The sequence below is a fragment of the Phragmites australis genome, chromosome 4 (genome assembly GCF_958298935.1).
Source record: "Phragmites australis chromosome 4, lpPhrAust1.1, whole genome shotgun sequence".
Taxonomy (NCBI): Eukaryota; Viridiplantae; Streptophyta; class Magnoliopsida; order Poales; family Poaceae; genus Phragmites; species Phragmites australis.
Window position 1 is genome coordinate 2,482,857 of NC_084924.1, and position 18,540 is coordinate 2,501,396.

The window sequence follows — 18,540 nt, forward strand, 5'->3', positions numbered from 1 at the left end:
AGCATAGGGGATGAAGCTGCGACGATGGAGGAGACGACTGCATCATACGCAGACACGACCGCCACGGGCGTGCGGTTCCAGCCGACAGACGAGGAGGCCATCGCCTACCTCCGGATGAAGTGCCATGGCAGCAAGATGCCTGTCAACTTCATCAAAGAGTTCGATGTCTACCAAGCACATCCCAACACAGTCCAAGGCCAGCTTAATTATATATTCCAAACACTCGATTACCAGCTAGAGCAAAAATAGTGCATCGACATATTAATATCAAAATCTCCAACACATACCTTATTTTCTGGCAGAAACTTGCGGGGAGAGCGTGGATGGGTGCTGGTACGTGTTCTCGCGGAGGAACCGGCGGTACCCGTTTGGCGTCCGGCCGGCACGGGCCGTCGGCGAGGCGGTGGTGGGCTCCTGGAAATCCAACGCCAAGGAGAAGGAGATACGCGTTGGTGGCAAAGCCGATGGCGCGGTGATAGGGAAGGTGACAGCGCTCACCTTCGAGCTCGGCGCTCGGTCCAATGGCGTTCAAACGGCCTGGAAGATGAAAGAGTACCACATCCCGGAGAAGCAGCACGAGCGTGACGGATCAACCATGCTGGTAACGTAACCACACACCTGCTTTGTCGTTTGAACCTTCATGGAACAACACGGTAGCGATTCTAAGTTCTGTGACCTGTTCGACATCGTTTTGAGAAGAAAAGAAATGCAATGGTGATCAAGCCGTTGGTGGTGACACAATAGCGTGAATTATATATAGGTTCTTCTTTTTTGCGGGAAGCGTGAATTATAACTTGTTGCCCAGTGTAAAATCTGAGTAGGTTGATTGCCTTTAGACATCGACTGATGCACTACATTAGCTTCGTGTAATCTCAACTTGCAAATTGATTGGTTTTTGGGCCCCTTTTTTCTTTTCTTTTTTTGGGATTCATAAAACTATGTGCTCTTTTTTTATCGTAAACTTGATAGTCGATCCCAAAGATGCTGACTTGGCTCTAATCAAGTAAACTTCTTTTTGCTGCAGCTAGATGACTGGGTATTTTGCAAAGTGTCCTGTAAAGGAGATGAAAACGAACAAAAATACAAAAACAAAGATAAGCAGGTTGTCCCTGCTGAGCAGGAAGATCGTCAATCGGGAGAGGCTGATGAGGAGGCCGGCGACACAGAAGGAGATGAAGATAAGCAGATGGTGCCTGTTGACCAGACGCTAAGCAACTCTGAACAAAGCCTGTGTGTAGAAGACTACCTTGTAGATCCATCATTTGTAGAGCAGAATACTGCTGCAAATTGAAGATTTCATAAGGAATCAGACTGCATTATGTTTTACACACGCATGTGTAAGCCCTTATTATGAGGTTACTAGAATCCTGTAATGTTAACTTAGTAGGGAATTGATATATCTTTGAGAAGGCGGCTCTGTTGTTGAAATGATCCGATGCACTAAGTAACTAGAAACTAGAAGGAGCTAACTGACTCTATGAGTTGGTCTATGTCCTTAATTTAGTGGGTATTAATATCATCCTGATTACCAACAATTGCTATTAGAGCTGGCGGTCCGGAATACTTTGTAGAAAGAGGCTTTGGTGAGTATATGGTGCTTACTGTGTTTGGTACAAAATCAAGGCGCAAGGGGAGACTCTACCAGTGCACAATCTATGACTATGACACTTATTGGTGAACTGAGATTGGAGAAACTTACCTGACGCCAGACATTAGCTACCATGACGGATCTTGCTGGCGCAAACAGTGGGAGCGAGAAGCTCAATAGTCATAACAATGGCTATTGGATGACTTCATAGAGTCCTACCTACAAAGTCAGGTCTTATGGAAAGTCGTCGCAGGCACCAAGACAGTGTCTCAACCAAGGGAGAGTGTTGATGCATCCTCAAAGGGCTATATTAAGCCCAACTAGAGATATGCAAATCATGTTCTTGTTGATGTGCCTATACCTAGTGAGTCATCTTCTTATGAGGAAGCAACATAAGACCCTGAGTGGCGTAAGGCAACGGAGGAAGAGATTAAGACAATAAATAAAAAATCAAATATGGGATTTAATGCCAAGGCTAAAGGATGTGAAATACATATCTTGTAAATGGGTTCACAAGATAAAGACCTGTCCAGATGGCTCAATTGAGAGATATAAAAATCAACTTGTTACTCGGGGTTTCTGTTAATAGTATGGACTAGACTAGATTATAAAGGAACATTCAATCTAGTGCAAAGATCATAACTATTTGAGTCTTGCTTACATTTGTTGCTAGCAAGTCTGGAAAGTTATGATATATGAATATCAAAAACAACTTTCTTCATGGTGAATTTGACAAGGATATATATATCTACATGGAGAAATTCATAGGTTTTGAGAGTAAGATCCATCCAAAATTTGTTTCCTCCCTCCGGCCCTTTGTCAGCCCTATGAACAGTGTTGCTACAGTACCCTATCAAAAATACAGTCTCCACTACATCTCCGCAACACTGTAGCAGCCTGTGGCACCGGATAAAGAATCTGTTAAAGATGGATTTCCAGTGTTACAGTAATTTACAGAATACTGTAGCACTAGATACCTCCGCTGCTGGAGCTAGCCTTATTTTTCTTATCAAATTTCGGTGGCACGTGAGAGTATCAGAAGAAGGTCCACTGATTTGTGGGCCGGGCTTCACTAAGACCCATGATCCATGGTACTCCACTCTCCAGGCCCATCGACACGTCGAGTTCCATCACCAAACCCTAACCAAGAACCCGGGTCGACTCGACGCTCGCCGAATCGGAAGGAAGAGGAAGGCGAAGAGCGGAGGGCGAACGGGGAAGGGAGATGAAGGTCCGCGCGTCGGTGAAGCGGCTGTGCGGGTTCTGCAAGGTGGTGAAGCGCCGGGGCATCGTCTTCATCCAATGCACCGCTAACCCCAAGCACAAGCAGCGCCAGGGCTTCTCCACCATCGCCGAAGCCGCCGCCTCATGCCTCCACCTGCCGCCGCCACCGCCACCGCCCGCCAGCGGCTCCGCCTCCGCCGAGGCATTCGCGGAGTAAGATCGACTCTTTTTTGATGCCCCTATTGTTATCGAGCAGTTTCGACGCGCCGCTGGTTAGTGATTACGAACTGAATTAGGGTTTTAAATTAGAGCTAATGGTCGGATTTGCTCTGGATCCCTGGTCCTCATTCGGCACACTTGCCCGTGGTAGTTGTGTAGGCATTGAGGTGGCTAAGATATCTTTTTAATCAATAATGGATCCTGAAATTGACTATCTAGGATGCCAAGTGCTCCCCAACAACTCATTTTGGTATTTTTGTACTCGACCAATATTTCTAGTTACTAGCCTCTCTTTAGAAGACAGCAAGTAAAATGAACCTGACGTCCTAACCAATAGTTTGTATTTCGATGACCTGTGATCGCAGAGACATATTTGTTAAAGGGCGCTGCCATTGTAATCTATTTGATCTTGTGGGGTTCTATGAGAAGTCATCTTATGATACCACCCTTTATGACGTTATGGGCACAGTTGCAGCCTGCCTCGGCATGTCGAATCTTTTTTTATTTTTCACAAGCCATTGCAGTGCTTATTCTAGCAAAAGATGTCATTATGAGATCTCATGTAGCCCCTTGCTGATTGAGTTACACCCGTTGTTGTGGCATGGGGTAGAGCATCAGTTCTTCCTTTGCATTTTGCGTGACCTTGTTTTGTAAAATGAATCACCTGCACGCTATATTGGATATTTACCTATTGTCTTGACTAAGTGATTCCATGTTATGCTCATTAATTGGAGCTATCAGGATCTTGATTATGTACCTGCCTCTTAGTGCCTTTGTTATTCTAATTTGTTTATATGATGATTCCCTCATTCAGATAAAGTACTTAAAAAGGAGTAAAGAGAGTAAATCTTTAGTCAAGATACCTGGATGGTTTGGCAATATCTTTAAGCGCGTTTCTGTTTGAAAAAACTAATGTGCCACTTCGTTTGATCTGATGTCTTTGATTCTTGGTCAACTTCTGTGCAATATCATGTTGCCAAACTTGACATTAGTTCTGATTTATGCTTTGCAGGGCTTCTAAGGTGGCTAGGCAAGAGATGTCTATGAAGTTTAATTGGCCACTGGGTTTAGCTGCCCTGTTGAAGAATGGTGCAAAATAATGCATCTGCTCTACTTGTTTAATAAAAATCGGAGAATACTATGTAGTTCGTGATTTGATATCAAGTGTAGCATCCAGTCTGTCACAAGAATACCAAGCTGTACCATCATCATGTACTTGCAGTCACTACTCATTAGTTGAATAATATGAGCAAATGTTACTACTCTGTTATCTTAATATGTTTGCTTATTCGGTGTTTTAACTAATTGACACTGGAAGAAGCTGGTATGCTTGACTCTGCTATAACCTACTGGATTATTCATCTATATCTTGGCTGCTGGCACCGAAATTCCCCTATGTTTATGTATGATATCGATATTTTGCCCCTTGTGTTTACCAGGAATTTGCAGAAATGTTCGTAGATAAGATTTCTTCATCTCTCCTTTCAAGAAAGGGGGTCTGTGCGTCTGCTTGTTGGTGCCACCATACGATTCCTTGGCCAACAACTTCAGTCTCATTTTATGATGAGAAATAGACTGCATAAACAGCAGGAGAAGCCATATTTGCGTTCAATGGACTTCACTGAAACCAAAACAAAATCTGGCATTCGCAGAAGTAGGGATCATCCAGTATGAGCGATGGCCTTCACTAAAACCAAAACAAAATCTGTCATTTGTAGTAGGATCATCCAGTATGAACTCAGAACACCAGGGTTAGCTTGCCTCTTATTCTGACTGTTCAATCCAGCAATCTTGCCTCTTGTTGTTCAACAACACAGCAACCTGTAACAGTTCCCTTGGCACCTTCAGATCCACGATTTTAAGATTGTAAATCAGTACAGTTTTGATGTGCTAGAAATATCTGAGAGTTGCAGACTCACATATCAACATTGTTCAGCGTTAAGGATTACAGTGTCATATCAGTTGACAGTGTCGTATCACTTGCCATTATACTGGTGAACTTAATTAGAATCGACAAACAACTCCATGGAATTCCAGAACACACTTAATTCAATCTCGACCGTTGTTAAATGGATTAGAGAAGACATGTAATGCTCCAAATCCACCAAAGGAAAAAACTGCTTCAGCAGGACCAAATCATTTCAGCGACATCACATATTGTATGATACCTGATATTGTCGCCTAGAGCCTGATACTACAACTGTCAGAACAAACATTGCTGGACACAATAAAATGATGAAATCCACAAAACCCAACTACATGCACCAAAACGTAAACAATGTTCAATCTCTTATTCCAAAATGTACATGAATTAAGTTTTGCTGAGGGAACACACATGTGAATTATCCAGAAACATGCATCTGATTGAACAACTAATTCATAAGGAACTAACAAAAGAATAATCAATCCAACCCTGAACTCGCAAGCACGGATTAGAGACTACAAACTAATACCTAGGCCACTCAAATTCCTCATCCTAATTGGAATAGAGCACATATATTGAATTGAACACTGATCATCGACATACTAACTTCATTCTGCCCAATTCTTTCTACTATATGATCACACATATCAAGATACCCAAAACAGGAACCACCCAATCACTGAGACCACTAATAAACATCACCGGCCTTGCCACTCTCACTACACACCACCAATTGAAACTTTGTCACAAGTGCATGCAAACACATTTCCTTTGTCTCCGTAGACATAAACATTCCCATCGCAAAAAGAAAACCGCACAAGGAACAAGCATTGAAGCACACTTGAAGGCTCCTGGCAAGCACATATCTATTCAACTGATTGTCACTGCATAACAACACATAGTAATTATTAAAATTGGATGCAACATAGCACAGCACTAGCAACTCGTTCCCTCTGATTACTCTTCTCGTTACACCCAGTGCTAGGTGCTGAGGCAATACGCCCAGAAGTTCAGTCGCTGGAGCCGGGGCCTGGGGTCTTGGAGCCGAGTCCGTACTTCTCCTGGAGCCTTGTGATCTCGTCCTCCTTCTTCTTGATGTCGGACTTCTTGGACATCTTGGCGGGCTGGTAGTAGAGCACGATGAGGTATCGGTTGGCGACGTTGAACCCGGAGAGGTGGTCGACGGCGTTCTTGGCGTCGTAGATGTCCTCGTAGACGACGTAGGCGGTGCCGCGCGTGTCCTTGGCGTTGCCCAGCCGGATCTGCCGGATCGCGCCGTACTTGCCGAAGATGTCGTACATCTCCTCGCTCGAGATGTTGAACGGCAGGTTCCGCACGTACAGCACACGGTTCACCTCCGGCGGGAGACGCGCGTTCCCCTTCCGTAGGTTCACCGCCGCCATCGCCGCCGCGCCTAGGGTTTGGTGATTTGGGGGTGGTTTGCGTGCTGCGTGTAGCCGGGCTTAAGGTGGCGGTTGGATAGAGTTTGGGAAACGGAATGGCAAATGAGGTCGGACAAGAAGAGGGTATGGGATAGGCATACGAGATTTCATTCCATACTTTGCTATACATTGGATAGGGACATAGAGACAGGGAATAAAATTTTAAGTGGCTATACTATCCTTATTTATGAAAAAATCAGGATATCTTTTTAGATAAAATCATAATTTCATATGCATTTTCAGCTCCCTCACTTATTTTTCAGTTAAAACCCACTCCTCCAGTTAGTTTTGGATAGGTGAAAAATAAGTTGATCTTATTCCAATCTAAAACCCTAGTCTTTTCCCATTCATTAAAACCAAACTAGAGATAAAATTTCCTCTCCCCATTTTTCCCATTCCCACCTTTTTTTCCCACAATCCAAACGTCACCTAATGGAATGGAGGTGGAGACGGTGCATTGGGTTGCTTGGTTGCCGACTTGGGCAGAAGGCCACCGACCTGTGGCCCTCCAATTACAAGTGGGACCCATATGTCGGCGTCAAGGATCGAACCTTCCGTCACGAATCTTATAGAGCATAAACGCGAGCAGAGCCCGCCTGCGTCTCGTCAGCTCGCCTGTGAACCCCCGGCGGCGACCTCAACCTCTCTCGAAGCTTCTTCCGGTAATCCGGTCTCGGTTGGATCCCCCGAACACCGCCATGGCGTCCTCCGGTGGAGCGGCCATCTCGGCGGGGCCCACGCCGCCGTCGGTGACGGCGTCGGCGGTGGATTGGCACCAGCGGCCGCCGAACCCGAAGAACCCGGTAGTATTCTTCGACGTGACCATCGGCTCCATCCCCGCTGGCCGCATCAAGATGGAGCTCTTTGCCGACATCACCCCCAAGACTGCTGAGAACTTCAGGTACTTCCCTAAACCCCGGGCTACGATGAAACCCTAGTTTCCATTTGTTTCCTTCTGCCGCAGTGCTGCTGACACGTTTGTCTCTTTGATGGATATCTGAATCGTGTTGCTTTGTTGGTTTCAGGCAGTTCTGCACTGGCGAGCACAGGTAAGAAACTTACGGCGATTGGTTATCTTCCTGGCCTGTGGACAAATTCTGCAAATTCGACTTAATCTCCATGTTAAACCGTTTAGCTTAATTGTATTAGTTTGTCATAGAATTGCTACTTTACGGATATTTATTATGGGTAGCTTGGTCATTTGGTTGGGAAACTATCCTCCGTGGAAAGGAATGAATAGAAGGAGCCAAGGAAGAGCTAACTTTCTGTACTTCTGTTGTTTGTTATGATTGGTGTAAATCTGAGCCTGGGGTGGGGCTATTTTCTGGGACTTGGGCCACCTCTATTTTCGGACCTGTTAGTTTATTGCTTTTTGCTGTTTGGTAGTAATCGTTGCTCCTTGCTCCTTGCTTTACTCTTGTGGTGGTTTGATGTTTTGTGAAATTGATGTTGGGGTAACCGGGTAAGCAAGGGTATGAGTATGGGTCTTTTGGATAATGTGAGGAAGTGTGACATGGTGACATAGCACTGCTCTGGGACTAGGTAGAATATTTTTCCTATGCCACAATTACATTTTTAAAGCTGTAACTGGGAGATGGATAGTGTGACTGTGACACAGGATGACATGACAGGATTGTAAATTGGTCTAGGCAAATTGGGTTCTTTGTGATTTTCTTAGCTGGTGTTGATTTTTATTTGATCGGTGAGGATGCAAGCACAAACTTGCTCCAGCAATTATGAAATTATTTCGCAGACTTCAGTCCAGTTTATTATTATTTTTAATTCTTAGTTTCGATGTTGATTGCAGAAAAAATGCTTTGCCACAGGGGTATAAGGGCTGTCAGTTCCATAGAGTGATCAAAGATTTCATGATTCAGGGTGGTGACTTCTTGAAGGTTTGTCTACCACACACTAGTAGCTGCAACCATCAATTTTATTACTTAGCATAAATTTTAACTTGATGCCATCCTAGAACTAAGCTTTTGGTATTTATGTATGTATGTTTATAATAGGCAACAAAACTTGAGTGAGAATTTGATATATTGTTCAATTTTGCTTTGGGCCCTTCTGGAGATTTTACTTTTAGTGATCTACTGTTTTAGTAACCTCCAATCAGAAATCTGAACTAACTCATGTGATATCCAGTATAAACTAAAGCCCACTGTTTTATGTCCTCCAGAATGATGGTTCTGGATTCACATCAATCTACGGTACCAAATTTGACGATGAAAATTTTATTGCAAAGCATACTGGGCCTGGACTGCTCTCAATGGTACTCTTTCTTTCCACCTGAATTTTCAATTGAAATGCTGCCAGAAGATATTACATTTTATATCTTCTCTTTGTTTGCAACGGATCTATTGCTTGGACTCTGGACTGAGTGTAGTTAGACTTGTACTTAAACTTCCTTGTGTTCCCTGCCTTCTATAGTTGCACATATATCTTCTCAATTGTCACTTTTTGTTTGGGAGTGTGGATCATCAGGTGAGCATAAGAAATGAGTAAGCCCCCTACACTGTGAATATGCTTAACTTGTGGGATCTAAAGTTAGTGCACCATATATATGTTGCCATTTCTTAACATATTCTATAACCAATCCATTGTATTAGCCAACTTCTATAATTAGGTGGAGTGCTTCTAATGCATTTTGTACTTGCTGTATCTATCCTTCGATTCTACCTTTTTTTTCTCATTATTGTTCTTCAAAATTCGCGATAGTTACAGTAGGCTAGATTAGCATTTCTAGGCGAGTCATGGTGACTGCCTGATCGGTGACTGTTTTGTCTGTCACCGATCTCCTTTCCATGACTGATGCTACATTGATACTAACGGCACTTTGAATTTTTCGATTACCTCGTTTTATTGATTACGTCTAAGATGTTGTTGGACCAACAATTGTCTTTTATTTTCTTATCTAAAATGATTCTTTTTCAGCATAACTGGTTAATGGCACTTCGTTTCTATTTCACAGCATGTTTGATGTTCCAGTAGTATGTTAGCTTATATCTCATAAGCTGTCAACACTCAGTAATTGCCCCCCTTTTTTACAGGCAAACAGTGGAGCTAACTCTAATGGATCTCAGGTACATTCATCTTTTGAATAATTGCTTGAAAGCCTTTATGCATGACTACAAATTTATTTTGCAATAAATTCGACTTAATCTTATTAAGTACCGTAGTACTGTTCTTAAATTGTGTATTTTTGGTACTCAGCTGACAACGCTTTTGCTTTCAGTGTCGTGTTTAAGAATAAAAAAGGGCAGTGTATTCTAGTTGTGTTTTCTTGTCTATTCCACCCAGTTATAATACCTGACTAAAACCTTGGTTTCTTTTTATGTGCTTGCAGTTCTTTATAACATGTGCAAAGTGTGACTGGCTCGACAACAAGCATGTGGTCTTTGGGGTAAGATTACTCAATTCAAAAGCTTCCTTTTTGCGACCAACCCTTAGGGTACTTTGGTTTTTAGAATATTAGGGCAAGTGGATACACCTGTTAACATGATACCATAGAATTGATTTAATCTGTAGACAATAAGACGTGAGCCAAAAAAAAAAATCAAATGTTATGTTTCAAAGGTTCTTTATGTAGACTGCAAATCTAGGTGGTGGCCTTGTGTTTCCTTTTTCGTTTTCTTTTGAGCTATCACTATGTGAGTTTAATGCCCCGCATTGTCATGTTTGATCAATTCAGAGAGTTCTTGGAGACGGTCTGCTCGTTGTGAGGAAGATTGAAAATGTTGCAACTGGACCGAACAACCGACCGAAGCTTGCCTGCGTTATAAGTGAGTGTGGCGAAATGTAGCTTCATCATTGAATGCAGCTAATCGTGGACTCTTGACCCTGCTGATGTAGACCTTGTTTGGTTGATGAAAGTGCTGTAGCACTGAAAACAATATAGAGCATTGCTGAAAGTACTGAACCATTTCAAAATTTACACTGATCGAGGGGTATTGTGCGTACACTATCTGTAGAATAATATTTGAAACAAGGAATTTATGTTCTTGTTTGACTTTGTGTTCTTGTTTGACTTGGTAACTGGTCTTATGTTGTGCTGATCATGTTTGATCCTATGGTTCCTCCTTTAGTAATCAGGGAGTTTTTTTTTCACTCTACGTACGGTATGCTACCATTATTCATGAAGCAGACAGCGTTTGGCCTCCGGCTGTCACCGGGAATGGGGAAACAAAAGCAACATACTTCTTGATGCCTGTTCTGACCTTTTCCACGATAACAGGAACAGATCGAGAAGATTGTGTGATTGTGTGATTGTGTCATTTCATTATTATTGTGATGTAATGCAAGAGTAAAAAACGTCTTAGTCAAGGGATACACGGGTTAAGAATTCTGGTATATATAATTATGCTTAACAGAACATTCTCCACGAGGATTAACGTAATCTGGGATGACAAGTTATGCATGTACTTGATTTTGAAATTTGACATTATTAACAAATCACGAGCAAGTCGCTACATTCGTACGTGCATGCCATTATGTTGCACACAGCTTTTTAAGACCCCAAGAATTCCTTACATCTTCACCACGTCCTCTTGCACCTCATCCCACCAGTTCCTGCTTGGCAACCATGCCGCGCACGACGCCGTCGAGTCCGTTGTCGCGCGCCACGCCGCCGCTTTCCCCGACGATCGGTGGCACCCCGAGCCGCCTGGCCGTCGCGCCGGCCTCCTCTTCCACACCGCAGTGCGCCATCCCGGCCTCGCCGCGCACGCCTGGCGGGGCGGGCACGTCAACCCCGCCGCCGGCCACGCCGCGCACGCCGCGGCCGGAGATCACGCTCCGGAAGCCGTCGTCGGAGGCGTCGCAGAAGCGCGCACCCGCCGCCGTCCAGAAGCCGTCGCGGGCGCTCCGCGCCATCCGCGCGCTGTTCCGGTCGCTGCCCATCGCGCCCGCGGTCTGCCGCCCGGCGTCCGCGCTCCCGCGGCGCTACACAAAGCCGCACGATGGCCACGGCGGCAGCGCGCGCGTGACTGGCACGTTCTACGGACACCGCCGCGCGCGCATCACCTTCGCCGTCCAGGAGCGCCCCGGCAGCCTCCCGTCCCTCGTGCTCGAGCTCGGCGTGCCCACGGGGAAGCTCATGCAGGAGATCTCCTCTGGCGGGCACGTCCGCATCGCCCTCGAGTGCGAGAAGAAGTCCAAGAACTCGTTACCACCCGACGGCAACGTCAGCCTGCTCGAGGAGGCGATGTGGACGGCGTACGTGAACGGGCGGCGCGTGGGGTACGCGGTGAGGCGGGAGGCAACGGAGGGCGATCTCGCGGTGATGCAGCTGCTGAGCACGGTGTCGGTGGGCGCCGGGGTGCTGCCGGGGGACGTGGTGGACGCGCCGGCCGGAGCTGAGGCGGATAGCGAGGTGGCGTACATGCGCGCGGGATTCGACAGGGTGATCGGAAGCAAGGACTCGGAGTCGTTTTACATGGTCAGCCCGGAGGGGGACGCCGGCGGTGGCACGGAGCTGAGCATATTCTTCGTCAGGGTGTAGACAGTATTCTTCGTGTTATTCAGCACTATTTTACCTTCCCGGAGGGCCTGTGGATGGAAGAGAAGTTCTTGGGTCAAACCTCTGCCCTTTCAAGCGCTTTGTAACACTAGTTGTATTGTATCTGTCCGAGTTTATATATTTGGATGCATATATCTGCCCTTTCAAGTGTTGTTACTGCATTGTTTGAACTTTTTTTCCTTAGGCGCACACGCAACTACCCACGCGTACCATACATACGCTAAGTATGGCTAAAACTACGTTCCTATAAGATTTTTCCACCGAAAATATTCGTGTGTATAAAACCTGCACACTAGGATTTGAATTATGATGAGCAGACTGCAGAGTTATACTAATAGACTCAACCATCACACCCAGAGATATTTATGACTGCATTAGTTGATTTGTAGACCGTGCTAGGTAATGTTCAATTTAGTATGAATTAACTAATTGTCCTTACGTTGTAATAAAAACATAAATTTTATACGTGTTAACATCAAATACAAACTTAATATATGTAAATACGGATGTGTCATAGGAGCGACATCGAATGAATACGTCGGGAGGATGCCATAGTCGTTTTTAGATGGAATTAAAAAATGAGAGAGAGATTATCCGATAATTTCTCTCATAATTTCTTCTTTATTCTTAATAATAAAATATGTCACATATTCATAGTCGGTAATGAGACGAGGAGATTGAAGGACGATGATAGATGACAAAAATAGGTAAATTACTCGAATTCTAAAGTTTTTATTAGTTATGAGTAAAGTAGAGGGAAGAGGCGATATATAAACTAACTCGTATTTTATACCATAGAAATATGAAAACATGTCGCTTTTCATATTCATCTCAAGGGTAGAGATATTTAGCATAGTAATGGTATTAAGTGGACATCTTCTTTAAAACACCGTTGTCTCTATTGCCTCCTCAGCCTCTGTTAACCAGTGATCACCTCTCTCTCGCACACCAGTGTATGGATTATATTGTTAACAATCGTTTTCCTACCACCACATGCTGCTGGTAGTGCCCTCGTTGGTACCCGGCTATCTCACCACTACCCGTCCAATCCACCATCCATACACAAGATGCCATTACCACTTATCATCGCATCTGCTGGTAAATTCGTCAAACGTGTGCATATAACATAAGTGCTCGTTTTTACCATGATATGTTATTATTAATTTGCATACACATGTGTCTACATGCATTGACAGACGTAGTGAAGTTATGAAAAAAAGCTGATCTTACTCCACCATTGTCGGTGTATCAGGAATCGGGGATTCTCGAATCTTGAGGCCAGACCAGCCATCTGTCACATGGCGCTATCCCGCAGAGTCTCTCCTGCGAGGTGAGATAGATCAAGTCCCGGGAGAGGGCGCTTCGGGCCACAGTCGGTGGCCCCCGAGTACCTCAGTTCCCCGATGATCCACGAAATCTAAGTGCTCGGGAAGGTGTACGGTCACCCCCGAGCACCCTAGTCCCCCGACGACCAAGAGAGCTAAATTCCGGGAGAGAGTGCTCGGGACTACGTGCGGCTGTCGGAGGATGAACTCCTGTCGCAGGGATCCCGAGAGACCCCTTTTTTAAAGATTCGGCCGGGGGGATGATCCTGAACGAGCTCGTCGGGGAAATAAATGGGAACGGAAATAAATGCAGTGGCTGGTGGTGGGGGATGATCGACCTAGTGCAAAAAAGATAGATGCACCGGGGTTTAGACAGGTTCGGGCCGCACGGGGGCGTAACACCCTACTCCTGTGTGAGTGCTATATCTTTCCTTGAAAGGAATTCTTCAATGATGTATCTGGTTACAAGGGTGTGCTGTCTACAGAGAGCTTGAGGCTCCCGTGTTCTAGCTCTGCTCGAGCTTGTTTGCGATGTTCTTGTTCTATCGTGTTCGTCGCGCTTCTTCTATGTCTCCTGTTTATGCCGTCTCGTCTGATCTGGCGTGGCCTCTAATCTCGAATCATCAACTGGGGGTTTTTCTGTCGTCTGGGGTCTGGGGTTTCGCCTGCCCTTTATGTGTTCTCCATCCTTTCCTTTTATAGGCGCGCCGACCTCGACTTATCCTGAATGGGAAAGAGGGGGCGCGAATGCCAAGGTGCCACGAAGAAAGGCGTCATCATTCCGTCTTGGCGAAGTGACAGGGGCGGTGGAAAAATGCGGCGTGCATCCGACCACCCGCCACTGTGGATGTCCTCCGGCGCCATTAAGAGGGCCCACCGGGCAGCCATAGAGGTGCCCGGTGCGCCCACCCTGTCTTGTCCTTTTGCCAGGACAGGGTGGCAGGCGGAGCGCTTCGATTCTGGCAACGTTATCCCGAGGCACCCGAATGAAAACGGGACGGTACCCGTGCATTTAATGGACCCACGCCCCCCTGCCAAAGCATGGTAGGGTCTGACACTAGGGCGTGGGCAACTGAGAATGTCAGGATGTCAGGCCGCGCGTGCCTATTAAATGCGGCATTAGGCCTTTGACTGGCTGACACCCCGCCGATGGGACCCTTCGGGTCGTCGGACGATCTTGCGCGAACCTTCGGGGAACCGAGTCCTCGGGGGCTGCCACGTGCAGCCCCGAGCATTCTCTCCCGAGCACTTGGCTGAGACCTTCGGGGAACCGAGTCCTCGGGGGCTGCCACGTGCAGCCCCGAGCACTCTCTCCCGAGCACTTCGGTAAGACCTTCGGGGAACCGAGTCCTCGGGAGCTGCCACGTGCAGCCCCGAGCACCCTCTCCCGAGCACTTTGGTAAGACCTTCGGGGAACCGAGTCCTCGGGAGCTGCCACGTGCAGCCCCGAGCACCCTCTCCCGAGCACTTGGGTGAGACCTTCGGGGAACCGAGTCCTCGGGAGCTGCCACGTGCAGCCCCGAGCACTCTCTCCCGAGCACTTGGCTGTTTGGATCATCGGGGTACTACAGTACTTAGGGGTAAGTGAGAACCCTTCCGAGCACTTTCTTCCCGGTACTTGGACTCTGCAGGTCATCGGGGAACTGGGGTGCTCGGGAACCAGAGGCTGCGGCCCCGAGCACCTTCTCCCGGGACTTAGTTTCTTCTCATCTTGCAGGGTGGACCTCGCGGGATGGTGACACGTGGCGGATGGCCGGCCCGGTCTCGGGACTCAGGGACCCCTGGTTCCTAATACACCGACAGTAGCCCCCGGGCCCATTGACAGGCGACGAGATGGAGACTGCGGATGGGCCCTTCGTCGCGACCGAGGCCGAGGCTGGTGCAGACGCCACATGGCAGGCCTTTGGGAGGTGGCCCTTGCGGACCCAGACCTTAAGCACGACCCAGCGGGAAAACGAGTGGACGCATGTCCACACAACTTCCGAAGGGTATGATGACCGTACGGGCGGTACGCGCGGTCGCCGCGCAGATCGAGGAAAATACGCCTGGCAGCCGCTGACATCGCACGATCGGCGGGAGATTCGCCTGGCGGTTGCGTCGATCGAGGCGACGCTTCGCCGAGCGAACCGTTTGGGCGGCAATTTTTGAACTTTGAGATATATAAAAGGGGGAAGGGATCGATCCGTCCCCCTCTTTACGCTTTCTTGCACTTCTGCTCTTGTTTTCTTCGTGCTCCGAAGCCCTTAGAAAATTCTCAGGTGACCGGAGCATTCTTCCCTCTCTCTCTCCACCACCAAAACACCTTCCATTCTTGCTGAGACGACGAGGGTCGGAGGAGGACGCCGGGACAAGGCTTCGGACAGCATCTTGCCGGAGTCTCGTCTGAGGAACGAGGAGGCGGCGGACAAGATCAAGAAACTGCTGGTGCCGGAGGGGCAAGCAGGTGCTGTGGTGGTGACGCCGGCGAGCCTGATGCCGGCGACGACCGTCCCTGGGCGGATCGTCCTCTTCACATCTTTCGTGGCGGCGGGGTTGGTGCCGCCATTCTCCACCTTCTTCTTTCAAGTGCTGGAGACGTACGGCATTCAACTGGTGCACCTAAGCCCCCACTCCGTGGTGGTGCTGGCGATCTTCGCGCACCTCTGCGATATGTTTGTGGGGGTGGCGCCGTCGGCGACGCTGCTTCGCCATTTCTTTGTCCTTCGGCCGGTGGGGAAGAAGAGGGGGCACTCCACGGCGGACGTCGCGGGGTGCTGCAACCTTCGGCTTCGGGACGGCCTGGGGGATCATTACATTCCCCAGGTGCTGCGCAGCAAGTGGGAGGAGTGGCGACGGGACTGGTTCTTCATCGACGTAGACCCCCACGAGCGCCTCGAACTGCCAGAGGCGGCGGCGGAACCTCGGAGGTCGACGTGGGAGGTGCCGCCGCCAGAAGACGCGAGGCTGAAGCCGGTGCTGGAGCGCATCCTGGAGCTGCGCGAGTCCGGGCTGACCTCCGTCATGGTGGTTGTGGACTTCCTGCGCCGTCGGCTGGCGCCTCTGCGAGAGCGGGCCCGTCAAGCTGGTTCTACACCGGGCCGGAGGACATCACCAGGACCCAGATCGGCGCGAGCTGGGACCTGGGCCCGGCGGAGCTGCGGGGAATGACGCGGGTGATCACCGAACGGAGGACATGGGCCGGGCGGAACTCCCGTGGCCGGAGATGGCACTCTGCGCCAACCCCGACCGGGTGGCAATCATGGCGCGGCTGCCGGAGTTCGACGCCCAGGGGCCCGTGGACCGGCCGAGAAGCCGGAGTCCCGAGGTCTCCGAACTCCCCAGGTTGGAGGAGCTACTTGGGGAGGAGGCCACTGTCAACTCGGCGCGGGCTGGCGACGGGGCCGCCGCAGGCAGCAGCCGCCGTGTCAGAGAGGAGGGCGCCTCCGAAACCGTCGTGGAGGTGGCACCGGGGGACCGGGGAAAGCATCCCCGAGCCTTGATTTTAGTGCCGGATTCTACGCCGTCGCTGACGGCAGCGGCGGCATTCCCGGTGCTGGAGCCGCGGCTGGTGCGGATGGGGCCTGCGCCGGCGCCTGAGACCCGCGCAGCGGCACCTGAGACCCGCGCAGCGGCCCCGCCGAGCCCCCAGCGGAAGAGGCGGCGGGAGGAATCCGGGCCGGCGCCGCCGGACCCGGACTTCAGGCTCCCAGCGGCCAAGTGGCAGTACCGGTGAGTCTCCTTTCTTGCTCTTTCCTGGGCGTTTCTTGTCCGAACTGAGTTTTGACATTCTTCATCTATCTCCCGTAGGCCGGCTGCGGGCGCTACTGCGACGGAAAAGGCACAGGCGCCAAGGCCAGAGCCGAGCCCGCCGGCCGCGTCGACGGAGGCGGGCACAGGAACGACGGAGGCGCCAATTGTGGTGGCGGCCACTGGGAGAGAGGCGGAGGCGGCGACCGAGAGGAGGACGGAGCAACCGTCCGAATCCTTGGCACCGGCGGAACCTACCCCGGGCGCGGAGAGCCCGGGGCGGACGACGGTGGAGGTGGAAGTTTTGCCAGGGCCGGCGGACGTGGCGGCCGATGCAGGAACACGGCCGCCGTCCGAGTCTTCGGCGCGGGCGGAGCCTACCCCGGGCAGGCAGAGCCCGGGGGCGGATGGTGGTGCGGGGCCCTGCGGAGAGCTCGGGCCCCCTGGAGGCAATCTGCGGGGAGGCCTGGGCCCCACCGGTGCCCGGCCAGCCCGCCGACCCTTTCCTGGCCGCCATCGAAGGCGTCCAGGCGGCGGTTGGGCGGCTGGGCGCGGCGGTGAACGCCAAGGAGGAGGAGCTCGAGGCCGAGCGCGCCCGCCTGGCGTCGGAGAAGGCGCAGCTGGCTGGCGCCCAGGAGGAGGCCCGCGCGGCGGCCGCGCGGGAGCAAAAGCCACTAGAAGACACCCGCGCGGAAGCCGCGCGGGAACGAGAAGACGCCGCCCGCCTGGCTGAGGCGTCGAGGCAGCAGGCTGCCGAGGCCCTTGCCAGGATGGGGCAGGCGCAGGAGAGGGAGGCGGCAGTCGCAGCTCGGGAGCAGGCGGCGGAGGAGCGGCAAGCCGAGCTGACCCGCCAGGAGGGCGCGGCCGAGAAGACGCGCGCCGACCTCCAGCATTGGGAAGACGACCTCCGAAAAATCAGAGAGGACATCTGCCGCTAGGAGGGGGACGTCTCCCTTCGGGAGGTGGATAATGAGCTGTCGGCGGCAGACCTCGGCGCTCGGGAGGATTCGGTGGCCCAGCAGGAGGACGCGCTGGCCCGGCGGGAGGGCGAGCTGAGTCGCCGAGAAGGCGAACTGAATCGTCGGGAGGGCGAGGCTGCTGTGGCGGCAGCCATCGCCGCTACAAGGGCGGAGGAGAACGCGAAGCACGAGGCGGAACTGACCGCCCGTGAACGCGCCTTATCCGAGATGGTGGCCAAGACGAAGCAGGCTACCGGCCCCGCAGCCGTTGGCGGTTCTTCTGGTCCGACCGGGGACCAGGGACTTGAGGCGCAGCTGCGGGCCGCCAAGGAGAAGCTCGAGACCGCTTTTGTCTCGCGGGTCAACCTGCAGCATATGCTGGAGGATATACTTCGGCAGATGCGGCGGGCCGTAGAGAAGGGCGGTCTGGGTGGCTCGTTGAAGACCAGAAGAGCGACAGCCCTGCACGACAAGTGCTGGGGCTCCAGCAGGTCTGCGAGCGCCTTGAGGCCCTGCCTTGGGCGGTCCAAGAACTTGCCGCCCGGGAGGGACGTGGCTTGGCACATGCAGTGGCCGAGCACGTCCTGGCCTGGTACCGAAGCAGGGACCCGAACT

General features: G+C 50.3%; 4 protein-coding genes across 4 annotated transcripts; 3 read left to right on the forward strand and 1 right to left on the reverse strand.

Moving 5' to 3' along the window:
• The first annotated feature begins 2,699 nt into the window (after nt 1–2,699).
• On the forward strand, nt 2,700–4,307 carry LOC133915173 (uncharacterized). The gene is made up of 2 exons (XM_062358232.1): nt 2,700–3,025; nt 4,044–4,307. Exons 1-2 carry the CDS (start codon nt 2,814–2,816, stop codon nt 4,129–4,131), a joined length of 300 nt encoding a protein of 99 aa, XP_062214216.1. The 5' UTR covers nt 2,700–2,813; the 3' UTR covers nt 4,132–4,307.
• A 1,478-nt stretch (nt 4,308–5,785) lies between these two features.
• On the reverse strand, nt 5,786–6,434 carry LOC133915172 (splicing factor 3B subunit 6-like protein). The gene has a single exon (XM_062358231.1). The coding sequence runs from the start codon at nt 6,356–6,358 to the stop codon at nt 5,966–5,968; it is 393 nt and encodes a 130-aa protein (XP_062214215.1). The 5' UTR covers nt 6,359–6,434; the 3' UTR covers nt 5,786–5,965.
• A 518-nt stretch (nt 6,435–6,952) lies between these two features.
• On the forward strand, nt 6,953–10,412 carry LOC133915171 (peptidyl-prolyl cis-trans isomerase CYP22-like). The gene is made up of 7 exons (XM_062358230.1): nt 6,953–7,298; nt 7,423–7,446; nt 8,205–8,292; nt 8,577–8,669; nt 9,448–9,480; nt 9,744–9,800; nt 10,089–10,412. Exons 1-7 carry the CDS (start codon nt 7,096–7,098, stop codon nt 10,197–10,199), a joined length of 609 nt encoding a protein of 202 aa, XP_062214214.1. The 5' UTR covers nt 6,953–7,095; the 3' UTR covers nt 10,200–10,412.
• Nucleotides 10,413–10,979: 567 nt separating this feature from the next.
• LOC133914000 (protein MIZU-KUSSEI 1-like) lies at nt 10,980–11,897 on the forward strand. The gene has a single exon (XM_062357167.1). It carries the CDS (start codon nt 10,980–10,982, stop codon nt 11,895–11,897), a length of 918 nt encoding a protein of 305 aa, XP_062213151.1.
• Nucleotides 11,898–18,540: the final 6,643 nt, after the last annotated feature.

What these genes read in the sequence shown, in the direction of transcription:
- LOC133915172 (XM_062358231.1), bottom strand. Translation starts at nt 6,358, where the DNA reads ATGGCGGCGGTGAACCTACGGAAGGGGAACGCGCGTCTCCCGCCGGAG.
- LOC133915171 (XM_062358230.1), top strand. Translation starts at nt 7,096, where the DNA reads ATGGCGTCCTCCGGTGGAGCGGCCATCTCGGCGGGGCCCACGCCGCCG. An exon ending in CTAACTCTAATGGATCTCAG is followed by an intron (nt 9,481 to 9,743) that starts GTACATTCATCT and finishes ATGTGCTTGCAG; the next exon opens with TTCTTTATAACATGTGCAAA. An exon ending in ACAAGCATGTGGTCTTTGGG is followed by an intron (nt 9,801 to 10,088) that starts GTAAGATTACTC and finishes TGATCAATTCAG; the next exon opens with AGAGTTCTTGGAGACGGTCT.
- LOC133915173 (XM_062358232.1), top strand. Translation starts at nt 2,814, where the DNA reads ATGAAGGTCCGCGCGTCGGTGAAGCGGCTGTGCGGGTTCTGCAAGGTG. An exon ending in TCCGCCGAGGCATTCGCGGA is followed by an intron (nt 3,026 to 4,043) that starts GTAAGATCGACT and finishes TATGCTTTGCAG; the next exon opens with GGCTTCTAAGGTGGCTAGGC.
- LOC133914000 (XM_062357167.1), top strand. Translation starts at nt 10,980, where the DNA reads ATGCCGCGCACGACGCCGTCGAGTCCGTTGTCGCGCGCCACGCCGCCG.